The 13,829-nt window shown below is 43.3% G+C and overlaps 1 protein-coding gene across 1 annotated transcript in view; it reads left to right on the plus strand.

The window, feature by feature from the left end:
• Positions 1-13,829, plus strand: part of LOC126341713 (cytochrome c oxidase subunit 6A1, mitochondrial-like) — an 84,735-nt gene that overhangs the window by 25,417 nt on the left and 45,489 nt on the right. Inside the window, exon 3 of the mRNA XM_050001837.1 lies at positions 5,452-5,618. Coding sequence (XP_049857794.1) covers positions 5,452-5,618 — 167 coding nt within the window. The remainder of the gene's footprint in view (positions 1-5,451; positions 5,619-13,829) is intronic.

Consider the following 13,829-nt stretch of genomic DNA (forward strand, 5'->3'; position numbering starts at 1 on the left):
ATGACAGGCGTCTTATCCGCATGGATGTAACCGGTCGTGCAGCCACGTCTCGATCCCTGAGTCAGCAGATGAGGACGTTTGCAAGACAACAACCATCTGAACGAACAGTTCGATGACGTTTGCTGCAGCATGGACTATCGACTCGGAGACCATGGCTGCGGTTACCCTTGACTCTGCATCACAGACAGGAGCGCCTGCTATGGTGTACTCGACGACGAACCTGGGTGCACGTACGGCAAAACGTCATTTTTTCGGATGAATACAGGTTCTGTTTACAGAATTATGATGGTCGCATCCATGTTTGGCCACATCGCGGTGAACGCACATTGGACGCGTGTATTCGTCATCGCCATACTGGGGTATCACCCGGAGTGGCGTTATGGAGTGCCATTGGTTACACATCGAGGTCACCTCTTGTTCGCATTGACGGCACTTTAAACAGTGGACGTTACATTTCAGATGTGTTACGACCCCGTGGCTCTACCCTTCATTCTATCCCTGCGAAACCCTACATTTCAGCAGGATAATGCACGACCGCATGTTGCAGGTCCTGTACGGGCCTTTCTGGATACAGAAAATGTTCGACTGCTGCCCTGGCCAGCACATTATCCAGATCTCTCACCAATTGAAAACGTCTGGTCAATGGTGGTCGAGCAACTAGCTCGTCACAATACGCCAGTCACTACTCTTGATGAACTGTGGTATCGTGTTGAAGGTGCATGGGAAGCTGTACCTGTACACACCATCGAAGCTCTGTTTGACTGAATGCCCAGGCGTATCAAGGTCGCTATTACTGACAGTGGTGGTTGTTCTGGGTACTGATTTCTCAGGATTATGCACCCAAATTGCATGAAAATGTAACCACATGTCAGTTTTAGTATAATATATTTGTCCAATAAATACTCGTTTATCATCTGCATTTCTTCTTGGTGTAGCAATTTTAATGGCCGCTAGTGTATAAGACACATGGGGCCGCAAATTTCTGGAAACACCACAAACGTGGATGAGAAATAATCAACATGTAACGTCACCAGGTGACGTACGTGCTGTTGGGATTGTCGATCCCACCTTCGTCACTGCTACAAGTTGCTTCGCTAAGGTACCCTTGTTTTCATTCTTGCATTATCCGACGTGATACGGTAGTGCTTGCGGTATCGTTTATACAATTCTGCGATGAACTGGTTTATATTACGAAAACTGAATATCCTAGCCGAACTGCCCCCCTATTAGCGAAAGTAGAATTGACAAACCCTAGTGCTGTACGTATGTTATTTGGTAACGTCAGATGTTCAACACTTGTTATCCGCGATAGGGATATTTTCCGACTATTGTGGCCTCGTGTGTCTTGTATTAAATTGCTTGTCTCTGAGTCATCTAGGTCGCTTCAGGGATTCTTAAACGTTAAGAAGAAACATTCTGGACAAACTGGCTGCATTAGAGTCGGTCTAAACCACATAAATGTGTGTTAGCGACCCCAGCTATAATGATGAGTTCCTTTGTCACCATAACATGTTTTGAAACAAATAAAGAAACAAAGTACACCAGTTTCACGCTGTCTGAATAGCTTACAAGTAAAAGATGTCACCTCGAAAATTTGAAGGTTTAGAATAAATCGCCTGCTTGTTTATTTGTCTGAACACTTCTCTAGTTCAAGAACACGTCGAATCCCCGTCACACAGCGGAGTACCATGGCGCTAGAGAAACTGAGACAGAATGATATAGCCCTTTAGTACAGTGAGATATCGTACGGTAATTTGTTTCGTACATTTCAAGCTGAACGACTCTGGAACAAGTCATGCTGAGTTGGTGATAGTGTACAGTTACAGTGCACCATCATAGACGGCGCAGCTGCTTCTAGTGTGGTCAAACAGTTCTGAATGACGACGAACGAAGTGGCGGACCATCTCTCTCTGAAAAGCCGGGAATCACAGGAGAAGTGGAGCTCCTGGTGATGCAATAATGACTGGAGTGAAAATCAGTCATGGATCAGTTTATGTCATCTTTCATGACAGTTTTGCACAGGACACATATCTCCGCCCGCTAGATTCCGTGACTATTCAGATTCATTCTAAGAATCTGTCGAGCGAGGCAGTCACGGAAATGTTGCAGCTGTGTCAGGCAATCAAAATAACTTCCTTAGCCGCATAACCACGTTCCAGGAGTACTGGGTCTGTCACTATGATTTCGAGATAAGTGAGCTTAGCAAAGTTATGGAAAAACGTGCAGTCACCACTGCCAAAATGAGCGAAGCCCCACGATTTTCTTCCTACTTGATTGGACACAGGCCATGGCTTGTCAAGTGGTACCCCATCTTTCCGTATACTACTGACAAAGTGCACAGTTACTTCTTTCTACTTCTTTCGATGAAACATGCGCCGCGTCACAGGACTTGCTAGAATGACGACGAGATGATTTGCGAGGAGCGTTTCCTGACCAGCGAAAATCCGGTACTCCTAGAGCCATTGTCCCCGTCGAGTTGAGAATACTGTGTCACAATGAAAGGTAAAAATGTAGTGTAGGACTATCCATCACCACCACTAACTATTTTAACGGTCGCAGCTGGACCTTGTCGGGACGATAACCCAAACTTATGAATACCTGCCACCCAAGTCTTCAAGAAGAATAAAATTGCCTCATTATTTCTGGCTGACTGAGTGGGTTTCTTGTGCACAAACCAGCAGAGTAGGTGACCTCATTTAACAGCAGAGACTAGATTTTATTTTAATACTAGCTGTTCGCAGCCATGGGTTTGCTGTGGTTTAGTCTGGTTAAATGGAAAAGAGAGAATATAAGGTATATCAGACTGAGTTTTTCAAAATTTTTGGTAATAACATTTTCCACTTGTATATTACATATTAATTTATATGTAGTTAAAAAATCTGGTATATAATAATACTCGCAGATTTGAATGGAACGTTGAGTCAAAATTTCAATGAAATCGGTGAACAACTTTCGAAGAGAACGATTTTGTACAAACGAAAGTTTATATTTTTACTAACTGAGTACTACGCATTGCCTCTTCCAATCTTCTCTTAGTCGACATCCTTCTTCCCTCTCTCTCTGCCAATGTCCACAATCCCCTCTCTCTGGCCTCCTCCTCCACCCACAGTCTCCATCTAACTCCTCCTCCCTCTCTCTTGGCAATTTGCTCCTTCCCCCTCAGTCCACATACCCCTTCCCTCTCTGTACACCTCCTACTCCTTCCTCTAGTTCGATCTCCTCCTCCTTCTCTTTTTGTAAATCTTCTCCTCCCCCCTCTCTGTCCATCCTCTCCCCCTCTCTGTCCATCCTCTCACCACCCCCCTCGCCCTCCATCTCCTCCTCCTATTTATCTCTAATTATATCCTCCCCTTTCCCTTCTGTGTCCATCTCCACCTCCCCCTCTCTCTGTCCATATCCTCCTCTTGCCGTTCTCTGTCCATTTCCTACTCCCTCTCTGTCTATTTATCTCCTCCTTACCTATCTCTCTGCCTGTCTCTTACTAGCGCTGTCTCTGTTTAGCTCCTCCTCTTTCCTATCTCTGTTCATCTGCACATCTCCCCTCTCTCTGTCCATTTCCCCTCCAATATTTCTGTCGATGTCCTTCTCCTCCTATCTGAGCCTATCTCCTCCCTTCTCACTGTCTTCCGTCACATCGTCATCCTATCACCATTCACGTTATCACACCACTATAGGAAGCTGGTGGTTCTTTCTCCTACATTATTTTGTTCCAGATTGTAATTTATCGATGTGCCAACTTTGATTCAAATTTTTCAAGTGGGTTAGGATGAGCTTTTAATCAATGGCTTTGCCAGCGTACACACGTCAAACACGTTTCACGCATATTTAACATGTTGCACTTTTATTTTTAAACATATTTCATCTCTATATCTAGCAAATTTCACCCTGCAGCTTCATTTTCACGCTACCCGATGTTTATGATGTCGTATTTGTTAAACTGTGGGCTGTTGAACGATGTAACTGTATAGGTACATCCACTGATATATGTGCCTACTGTCTGCGAAATGTATTGTAAATAGAGTTAGTACCAAAGAAGTAAAAAATTAAAGTTCATGCATGATGTGGCAGTTTCTCACTCATTGCAGTGTTTATGATGTCGTATCTCCTCATCTATGTTTCGCTAAATGTCATAGTTTTATTGGTACATTCAGCGGCATATGTGAATACAGTCTGCTAAATGTGTTGAGAATAGAGTTAGTAGCAAAGAAGTAATAAATTAAAACGTCAGGCACTATGCGGCAGCTTTTTCTCGCATCTCAGTATTTGAGGTCATATCTCCTGAACTACAGTGTCGTAAAATGATATATTTTTGTAGGTTCATTTAGTTGTATATGTGAATACTATCTGCGAAAAGTGTTGAAAATAGAGCTAGGAGTAACGAAGTAATAAATTTAAACATTTTACGTGGTGCAATAGTTTTTCACTCATCTCAGTGTTTATGACATCACATCTCCTGGTCTCTCTGTAGTACAACAATGTAAATTTTGTGGAACGTTCGGTGGTGTATATGAATACTGCCTGTGAAATACAGTTAGTAGTAGAGAAATAATACCCATACTATTAGTTGTAACCATAATACTGCACGGTGTTTCAGAATCCCTATTACAGGCTTCTAGGGATGTACGCAAAGTTATGATAAGGAACTCACGTATGGAAATGTGCCGTCTGAATTTGGATCACATTCGAATCTTCAGTTTCATGATAAGCAAACACTGCGAATATTGTCTTCTGATTTATGTGTTCTACAGGAGATACTCCCCGTGTCGATCCTGCTGTTTGGTGTTCAAGGTGTGTCTGCCACGCATATTTCCATACACACTACCGTGACATTCTGGCGCACATCTGTGGAGCACACAGTCAATCCTCTCCGGCGTTGATGTAGTCGGGCGAAAATGATATATGATGAGACTAACGTGGTACTGAAAACGTTCTCGATGCATGAATTGTGCAGCTCTACTACCACGTACGATACATTTGAAAGTGATTCGATCTTCAAACTTATTTTGTATCCAATCATGGGCTCCTTCTCAGAACTCTACGAGCCGGCCGTTGTGGCCGAGCGGTTCTAGGATCTTCAGTCCGGAACTGCGCTGTTGTTACGGTCGCAGGTTCGAATCCTGCCAGGTCATGGATGTGTGTGATGTCCTTAGGTAAGTTAGGTCCCAGTAGTTCTAAGTTTAGGGGACTGATTACCACAGATGTTAGGTCCCATAGTGCTCAGAGCCATTTGAACCATCTATCTACTAAAAATCCGATCAAATCCCAAGAAGCCTGCAACAGGAATTGGAAACACTGTGAATAATGCCAGTTAAGTAGTGTATATTAAAGTTCCCCAACTTTCAGAGAGATCGCATGTGGCATATCGTGTTTGTTGTTCCCAGCCTTTCGATGTTAGGTTATGTCACGGAAGAAAAGTGTTCTTCATCTCAAAATGCTTTCTTTCCTTTTTAGGCGGAATGCGCACCTGGCGACTGTACGCGCTGTGCTTGGCTCTTCCGTTCGTAGCCGCACTGTCATACATCGTCGGCAGCATAAAGGCCAAAGAACATAAGTACCACGAGAGGTGCAGAATACGACCTCCTATGGCTCCATACACTTACTTGCGCATCCGCACTAAGGTCAGTACACAGGCGTAGCAGAGTTCTCCATCAGAGTTTATATGGATTTCACAGCAGTAAAATTTATCATTGCAGTGATTTGTCCCTCTGCAGCGGACAGTTCTTTGCAATCGGAATCTCCGACAGACCAACACTGTATAACAGACTGTGACTCGAGTATGAGACTGTTTTTTCACTGGATTGTGCCATCCTATTCCAGTAGCCCTCTCAAGCTGACCCAAACTCCAAAGACGCTATCTGATATTTCGTACTAGCGGTCTTGTGTAAAACGACCAAGGGGTGACAGCTGTCACATAACTATAGCTCGATGGTCACGAGAGATTTTCCCTCGCGAGTTAACGGGGTCATTTTCTCGCGCATTTCAGCAGTGTATGTGAAACAATGGTGCAGCGCGCCCCTTAGCGGTGACTCAGCGAACTAGCTGCCGATCGCAGCGAAGCAGCAATCATTGTAGATGATGCACACAAGTTTCAACAGGTGCCGTCAGCCACCATGGATGCGGCCTATTGATCCTGGCATTTGTTAGTTGAAGAGGTGAAGAAAACCCTCCCTCTTCTTCCTTCTCCGTCTCTTTAGCTGCGCGGTCAGCGCGGCGTATTGCTAACGGAAGGAACTCGGGTTCGACGCCCAACCGGGTTGAAATTTTTCTCCGCTGGGGGATTTAAAGCTTTACTGTCCTTAACTTCGTATCGTCATAACTGACAATACTAATGAGACGATTGAATGGACATGACCCGAAAGCCAAGAAATTAAAAAAGAAAGAAGTACCCTAAAATGTGGAACATATCTCTCAAGGAGTATCATGACACGTTTAGGGATGCGGAAAAACCGATGCCGGAATTTTGGTTTTGAATAATGGGTATTCTTAGGTATTTGTTCGGTCTCAGTTTCAACAGTTTTTTTTTTTTTTTTGCGAATTACCGAATACAAAACCGAAATATCAATTAGCCGTAGCAGTAATACAGTTTTTTTTTTCGTTTTGAAATAAACTTATTTTTTTTAAAAAAAAAAGAGTAAATTGTACTAGTAAAATTCGCACTGTTTTGAAATATTTTGTTATTACAGACAATGGCAAATGCGAAGAGTGCTATTTTAATGGCAATGCAAGCAGAAAGAAGGAACAAACACATGGCGTAAGAACTGGTAGAGCACTGCTGACCCCTACCGCCGGAGGTTCGAGTCCTCCCTGAGGCACGGGCGTGTGTTGTTCTTAGTATAAGTTAGTTTAAATAGTGTGTAAGTCTAGGGTCCGATGACCTCAGCCGCTTGGTCCCTTAAGAATTAGCACACATATGATCACTGCTGAGACAAAAATGTCTCCATTGCAGTGGTCGTGGCTTAAAGTATGCGTGTACGTGCAGTGGGTTAGACCTGCCTCTTCGTCCCCCCCCTTTCGCACTCCTTAATTTATACGGTAGTTTCTCGCTGTTGTTTCCGGACATCCGTTCTATTGCAGAATGGTATCAATGTTAGTCTGGAAATATTTGTACGAAGTGATGTAGCAATGAAACACATTGCTTAATTCGCTTTAACAGAGGATAGAAACTATGGTGACAGCAAAAAACTAAAAATTAAGAAGTTACTCAGAGTATACACAAAACAGCAAGTAGCTGATCTGCTGCCTTTGCCTAGATAATATGGATTTATCTGCTTGTAGCCCTTGAAAACGGACAAACTAACGTGAAAAATAGTCCTTTATCCTCAGTATTCAGCCTTTAGCACCCTGACAAAACTCTTCCACCTGGTGAGCAAAATGTATGAGACAGGCGAAATACCCTCAGACTTCAAGAAGAATATAATAATTCCAATCCCAAAGAAAGCAGGCGTTGACAGATGTGAAAATTACCGAAATATCAGTTTAATAAGTGGGCTCTGAGCAATATGGGGACTTAACATCTGTGGTCAGCAGTCCCCTAGAACTTAGAACTACTTAAACCTAACTAACCTAAGGACATCACACACATCCATGCCCGAGGCAGGATTCGAACCTGCGACCGTAGCAGTCGCGCGGTTCCGGACTGACCGCCTTAACCGCTAGACCACCGCGGCCGGCTATCAGTTTAATAAGTCACGGCTGCAAAATACTAACGCGAATTCTTTACAGACGAATGGAAAAACTGGTAGAGGCCGACCTCGGGGAAGATCACTTTGGATTCCGTAGAAATATGGGAACACGTGAGGCTATACTGACCCTACGACTTATTTTAGAAGCTAGATTAAGAAAAGGAAAACCTACGTTTCTAGCATTTTTTGACTTAGAGAAAGCTTATGACAATGTTGACTGGAATACTCTCTTTCAAATTCAGAAGGAGGCAGGGGTAAAATACAGGGAGCAAAAAGCTATTTACAATTTGTACAGAAACCAGATGGCAGTTATGAGAGTCGAGGGGCATGAAAGGGAAGCAGTGGTTGTGAAGGGAGTGAGTCAGGGTTGTAGCCTCTCCCCGATGTTGCTCAATCTGTATATTGAGCAAGCAGTAAAGGAAACAAAAGAAAAATTCGGAGTAGGTGTTAAAATCCATAGAGAAGAAATAGAAACTTTGATGTTCGCCGATGACATTGTAATTCTCTCAGAGGCAGCATAGGACTTGGAAGAGCAGTTGAACGGAATGGACAGTGTCTTGAAAGGAGAGTATCATATGAACATCAACAAAAGCAAAACGAGGAAAATGGAATGTAGTCGAATTAAGTCGGGTGATGCTGAGGGAATTAGATTAGGAAATGAGACACTTAAAGTAGTGAAGGAGTATTGCTATTTGGGGAGCAAGATAACTGATGATGGTCGAAGTGGAGAGGATATTAAATGGAGACTGGCAAAGGCAAGGAAAGCGTTTCTGAAGAAGAGAAATTTGTTAACATCGAGTATAGATTTAAGTGTCAGGAAGTCGTTTCTGAAAGTATTTGTATGGAGTGTAGCCATGTATGGAAGTGAAACATGGACGATAAATAGTTTAGACAAGAAGAGAATAGAAGCTTTCGAAATGTGTGCTACAGAAGAATGCTGAAACTTAGATGGGTCGATCACATAACTAATGAGGAGGTACTGAATAGGGTTCGGGAGAAGAGGTGGCACAACTTGACTATAAGAAGGGATCGTTTGGTAGAACATGTTCTGAGGCATCAAGGGATCACCAATTTAGTACTGGAGGGCAGCGTGGAGGGTAAGAATCGTAGAGGGAGACCAAGAGATGAATACACTAAGCAGATTCAGAAGGATGTAGTCTGCAGTAGGTACTGGGAGATGAAGAAGCCTGCACAGGATATAGTAGCATGGAGAGCTGCATCAAACCAGTCTCAGGACTGAAGACCACAACAACAACAACAGCACTGATTGTTCTTGAAGCGAGAATGGTGGTACGGTCCCCGATTACAACACGACAAAAACTTGAAATCAATAGGAGAACTAAATTACTTATGACTTTTCTAGAAAAGCAGTGAATGGTGGATGGACTAAGTTTTCTTTTGTTTTTTTTTTCTTTTTTTTTTTGCCTATTCAATTTAACATTTTGATTCTGCGTATCCTGAAAGTGAGTCAAAATTCTTAAATTTTGGTTCGATTTTTCCTTTTTTACGGGACATGAAAGGAATAAAAAACTTAAAATCGGTTATTTCAGCAACAGGTTATATTGAGCGATTCTGTCAAGTTAAAATGGTGTTCAAAATAAGCGATATAACGGAAAACCGATTGTTTCCGTTGTAACCGCCGTCCCTAGATACACTTAGAACAAAGCCACATGGTTTCAAGTCTCTATTGAGAAGTTTTGTAAGGGTTTTGCTGCGGAAGAGGGTCAAGAGAAAAATGATATATAAAAGGTATCACTGTTAAACTATTTTCTGTTTGTACCTTAGCGGTGGCGTTTTTGCTTGATAGTGGCCATTCAAAACTTGAATTACATCGAAACAGCAAATGGTTTCCTCCCTCACAAGAGCCCTTTCAGCGGAACGAGCAAATCTTCTGTTAATGATAAAAGTTTAAAATAAAGTCCATTCAAAACGTAAATGTAATAAAAGCTTCATTGTATTGCAACAAAAACATATGTAATTACCAGTACATTACCAGTACATAATATAAAGTCTTTAGCGGTAGGGAATAAATTGATTCGGCGTTCACTACGATAGTTACCGACCCGATTTATGTGTGTTTGTCTTGGCACTGCACTTTCGCCAGCATTTCCTCTAAAGTAGCCAGTGAAAATATTGCTTCTACCGTAAAGTGTACTTCTTCCTTGGGTTGGCGGGATCTCATTGCCCAGACTACACAGACTCTGTGTCCTTAACGTGTCTTAAGAGTCAAAACCATCTCTGTAACGACATCAGTTATGAAGGACACAGCAACATTTGATATTGCTGATAGTAGAGGTCAGCTTAACATTATAGGTCTGTGAAATACGATGGGTGTTCAATGCGGAAGGCAACACATTTTTTTCAACGTCCAGTTTCGGGTGAAAAAACGCGGAATTTGGTGTGGGACATAGTGGTATATTCCAGCCTTAACACTTACAGTTCATGAAGTTGCGATAGGTGGTGGCCGTGTGACAGAGGATTGCAGATATTCATGGTCGCTTCGAGAGTGTATACGGAGACTTGAAGTGAACAAAAGCACGGAGAATCGATGGGCGAGGCCTTGTCATCAACGCAACAAGGTCGCGAAAAATCTGTCCGATCTCCTGTGTGCCGCCCGGCCACACACAGCTGCGACTCCTGCAGTGTTGGAACGTGCGGACACTCATTCGAGGTGATCAACATATCACAATCAAAGACCTCGATGCAGAACTGGACGTCTCTGTTGGCAGTGCTGTTACACTTGTCCACCAGTTGCGAAAATCATAAGTGTGTATCCGGTGGGTTCCTCGCAGCCTAACAGGAGACAATAAAGAGCAACGAAGGACCGTCTGTTCGGAATGGCTTGCGTCCTACTATGCTGACCTTGACACCTTCATGTCGAACATCATCACAGGCGTCACGAGTTTAACATTGGTTCACCGCTTCAAACCCAAAACATAATGGCAATCCATGGAGCGAGGCCATACTACCTGTCCTCCGAAACAAATGTCAAAAAGGTACACCATCAACCGATAAAATCATGCCGAGGGTCTCCTCGGACTTTGATCGAGTTATTTTCTTTGATCGCCTCCTCATGGTGCAACGATCAACTTTGAAGTGTATTGTGCTGCCCTGAGGAAACTGAAGAAACGAGTTCAGCCTGTTCATCGCTACAAACCTGCAAGCGAATTTCCCCTTCTCCATGACAACGAAAGGACTCACACAAGGCTGCACAGCCGAAAGGAACGCACATTATTGAACTGTTCTTCGTCATCTACCCTACAACCCGGTTTCCACACCTCCCGACTTCTTTGTGTTTGGCCCAATGAGGGATGAACTACGCAAGAAGCAAATTGTCAATGATGGAGAGGTTATTCATGAAGCAACACGTTGGCTCTGACGTCGACCAGTAGAGTGGTATCATGCACTCATAGAGGCCCTTCCAGTAAGATGGCATAATAATACCACCGCACTGAACGGAGATTACACTACTGGCCATTAAAATTGATACACCAAGAAGAAATGCAGATGATAAACGTCTATTCATTGGACAGATATATTATACTAGTACTGACATGTGATTACATTTTCACGCAATTTGGGTGCATAGATACTGAGAAATCAGTACCCGCAACAACCACCTCTGGCCGTAATAACGGCCTAGATACGCCTTGGCATTGAGTCAAACAGAGTTTGGAAGGCGTGTACAGATACAGATGCCCATGCAGCTTCAACACAATACAACAGTTCATCAAGAGAACAGACTGGCGTGTTGTGACGAGCCAGTTGCTCGGCCACCATTGACCAGATGTTCTCTATTGGTGAGAGATCTGGAGAATGTGCTGACCAGGGGAGCAGTCTAACATTTTCTGAATCCAGAAAGGCCCGTACAGGATCTACAACATGCGGTCGTGCATTATCCTGCTGAAATGTAGTATTACGCAGGGATAGAATGAAGGGTAGATCACGGGTCGTAACACATCTAAAATAATGTCCACTGTTCAAAGTGCCGTCAATGTGAACAAGAGGTGACCGAGACGTGTAACCAATGGCACCCCATACCATCACACCAGGTGATACGCCAGTATGGCGATGAAGGATACACGCGTCCAATGTGCGTTCACCGCGATGTCGCCAAACACGGATGCGACCATCATGATGCTGTAAACAGAAACTGGATTCATCCGAAAAAATGACGTTATGCCATTCGTGCACCCAGGTTCGCCGTTGAGTACACCATCGCAGGCGCTCCTCTCTGTGATGCAGCGTCAAGGGTAACCGCAGCCGTGGTCTCCAAGCTTACAGTCGATGCTGCTGCAAACGTCGTCAGATTGTTCGTGCAGATGGGTGTTACCTTGCAAACGTCCCCATCTGTTGACTCAGGGATCGAGACGTGGCTGTATATTCCGTTACATCTATGCGGAAAAGATGCCTGTCGTCTCGACTGCTAGTGATACGAGGCCGTTGGGATCCAGCGCAGCGTTCAGTATTACCCTTCTGAACCCACCTTTTCCATATTCTGCTAACAGTCATTGGATCTTGACCAACGCGAGCAGCAACGTTGTACTACGATAAATCGCAATCGCGATAGGCTAGAATCCGACCTTTATCAAAGACGGAAACGTGATGGTACGAATTTCTCCTCCTTACACGAGGCATCTCAACAACTTCTCACAAATCAACGCCAGTTAACTGCTGTTTGTGTATGAGAAATCGGTTGGAAACTTTCCTCATGTCAGCACGTTGTAGGTGTTGCCACCGGCGCCAACCCGGTGTGAACGCTCTGAAAAACTAATCACAGCATCTTCTTCCTGTCGGTTAAATTTCTCGTCTGTAGCACATCTTCGTGGTGTAGCAGTTTTAATGGCCAGTAGTGTATGTTAGAATATTGTTTTTTCTACCCAAACGAATTGAGAAATTATATGATGTATTGGAATCCTGAATAACACCAATCTGCTTTCAGAAGAGAATCTGTCGCTTTAGTCATTGAAGGTCCCTCGTATTTACCATTTATTGTTTAGAATTCCAAATGCAAACTGCACACACACTGATGAGCCAAATCAATATGACCACCTACTTAATTGCTTGTTTGTCCGTCTTTGGAACGAAACACAGCACTGATTATCCGTATCAGGGACCCAACAATTTGTTGGTAGCTTTGTGGAAGCATGTGGCATTACATGTCTACACACAGGTCATGAAATTCATTTAAACAATGGGCCGTTAATTTGCGCTTGCGGTTACAGCGCCCTATACTAACCCAGATGGGATATAATGCTCCTCAAACCAAGAATTATAACGTTCTTGGAAAATGAACAGCTCCGCTATAAAAATCAACATTGATTCCCCAAACAGAGATCCTGAGAAACTCAGTTCTCTCTGTTCCTCCATGAGGTCCACAGTGCAGTCAGTGGACAACGGTATTCAGGCTGATGCCGTGTTCCTTGATTTCAGTAAGGCATTTGACTCCGACCCGCATTGCCGTTTAATGAAAGAAATACAAGATTACGGAGCATCGTAGCAGACCTGAGATTGGATTCAAGACTTTCCTGCAGGTAGAACTCAACACGTCGCTCTTAATGGAACTAAATCGACAGATGTAAAGGTAACATCCGGAGTACCACAGGGAAGTGTGATAGGACCGCTGCTGTTCACAATATATATATATATATATATATATATATATATATATATATATATATATATATATATATATATATATGAGCGAGTAGAATGCGTCGGATGCTCTTTAAGGCAATTCGCAGATGATGCAGTTGTTTATACCAAAGTAGCAACGCCAGAAGAAAGTAAGAATTTGCCGAACGACCTGCAGAGACTTGATGAATGGTGCAGACTCTGGCAGTTGACCCTGAAAGTAAATAAATGTAACATATTGCGCATACATGAGAAAAGAAGTCCGCTATTGAACAGCTACACTATTGATGACAAACAGGTGGAGGGAGCGTCTGTCGTAAAATATTTAGGCGTAACTTAACTGGTATGACCATTTAAAACAGATAGTGGGAAAATCAGACACAAGACTCATATTTATCAGAGAATCTTAAGAAAATGTAACTAATCCACGAAAGAAGTGAGTTATAAGGCGCTTGTCCGTCCGATTCTTGAGTATTGTTTATCTGTCTGGGATCCCTGTCAAGTAGGACTGAT

Source organism: Schistocerca gregaria, chromosome 1 (genome assembly GCF_023897955.1).
Source record: "Schistocerca gregaria isolate iqSchGreg1 chromosome 1, iqSchGreg1.2, whole genome shotgun sequence".
Classification (NCBI taxonomy): domain Eukaryota; kingdom Metazoa; phylum Arthropoda; class Insecta; order Orthoptera; family Acrididae; genus Schistocerca; species Schistocerca gregaria.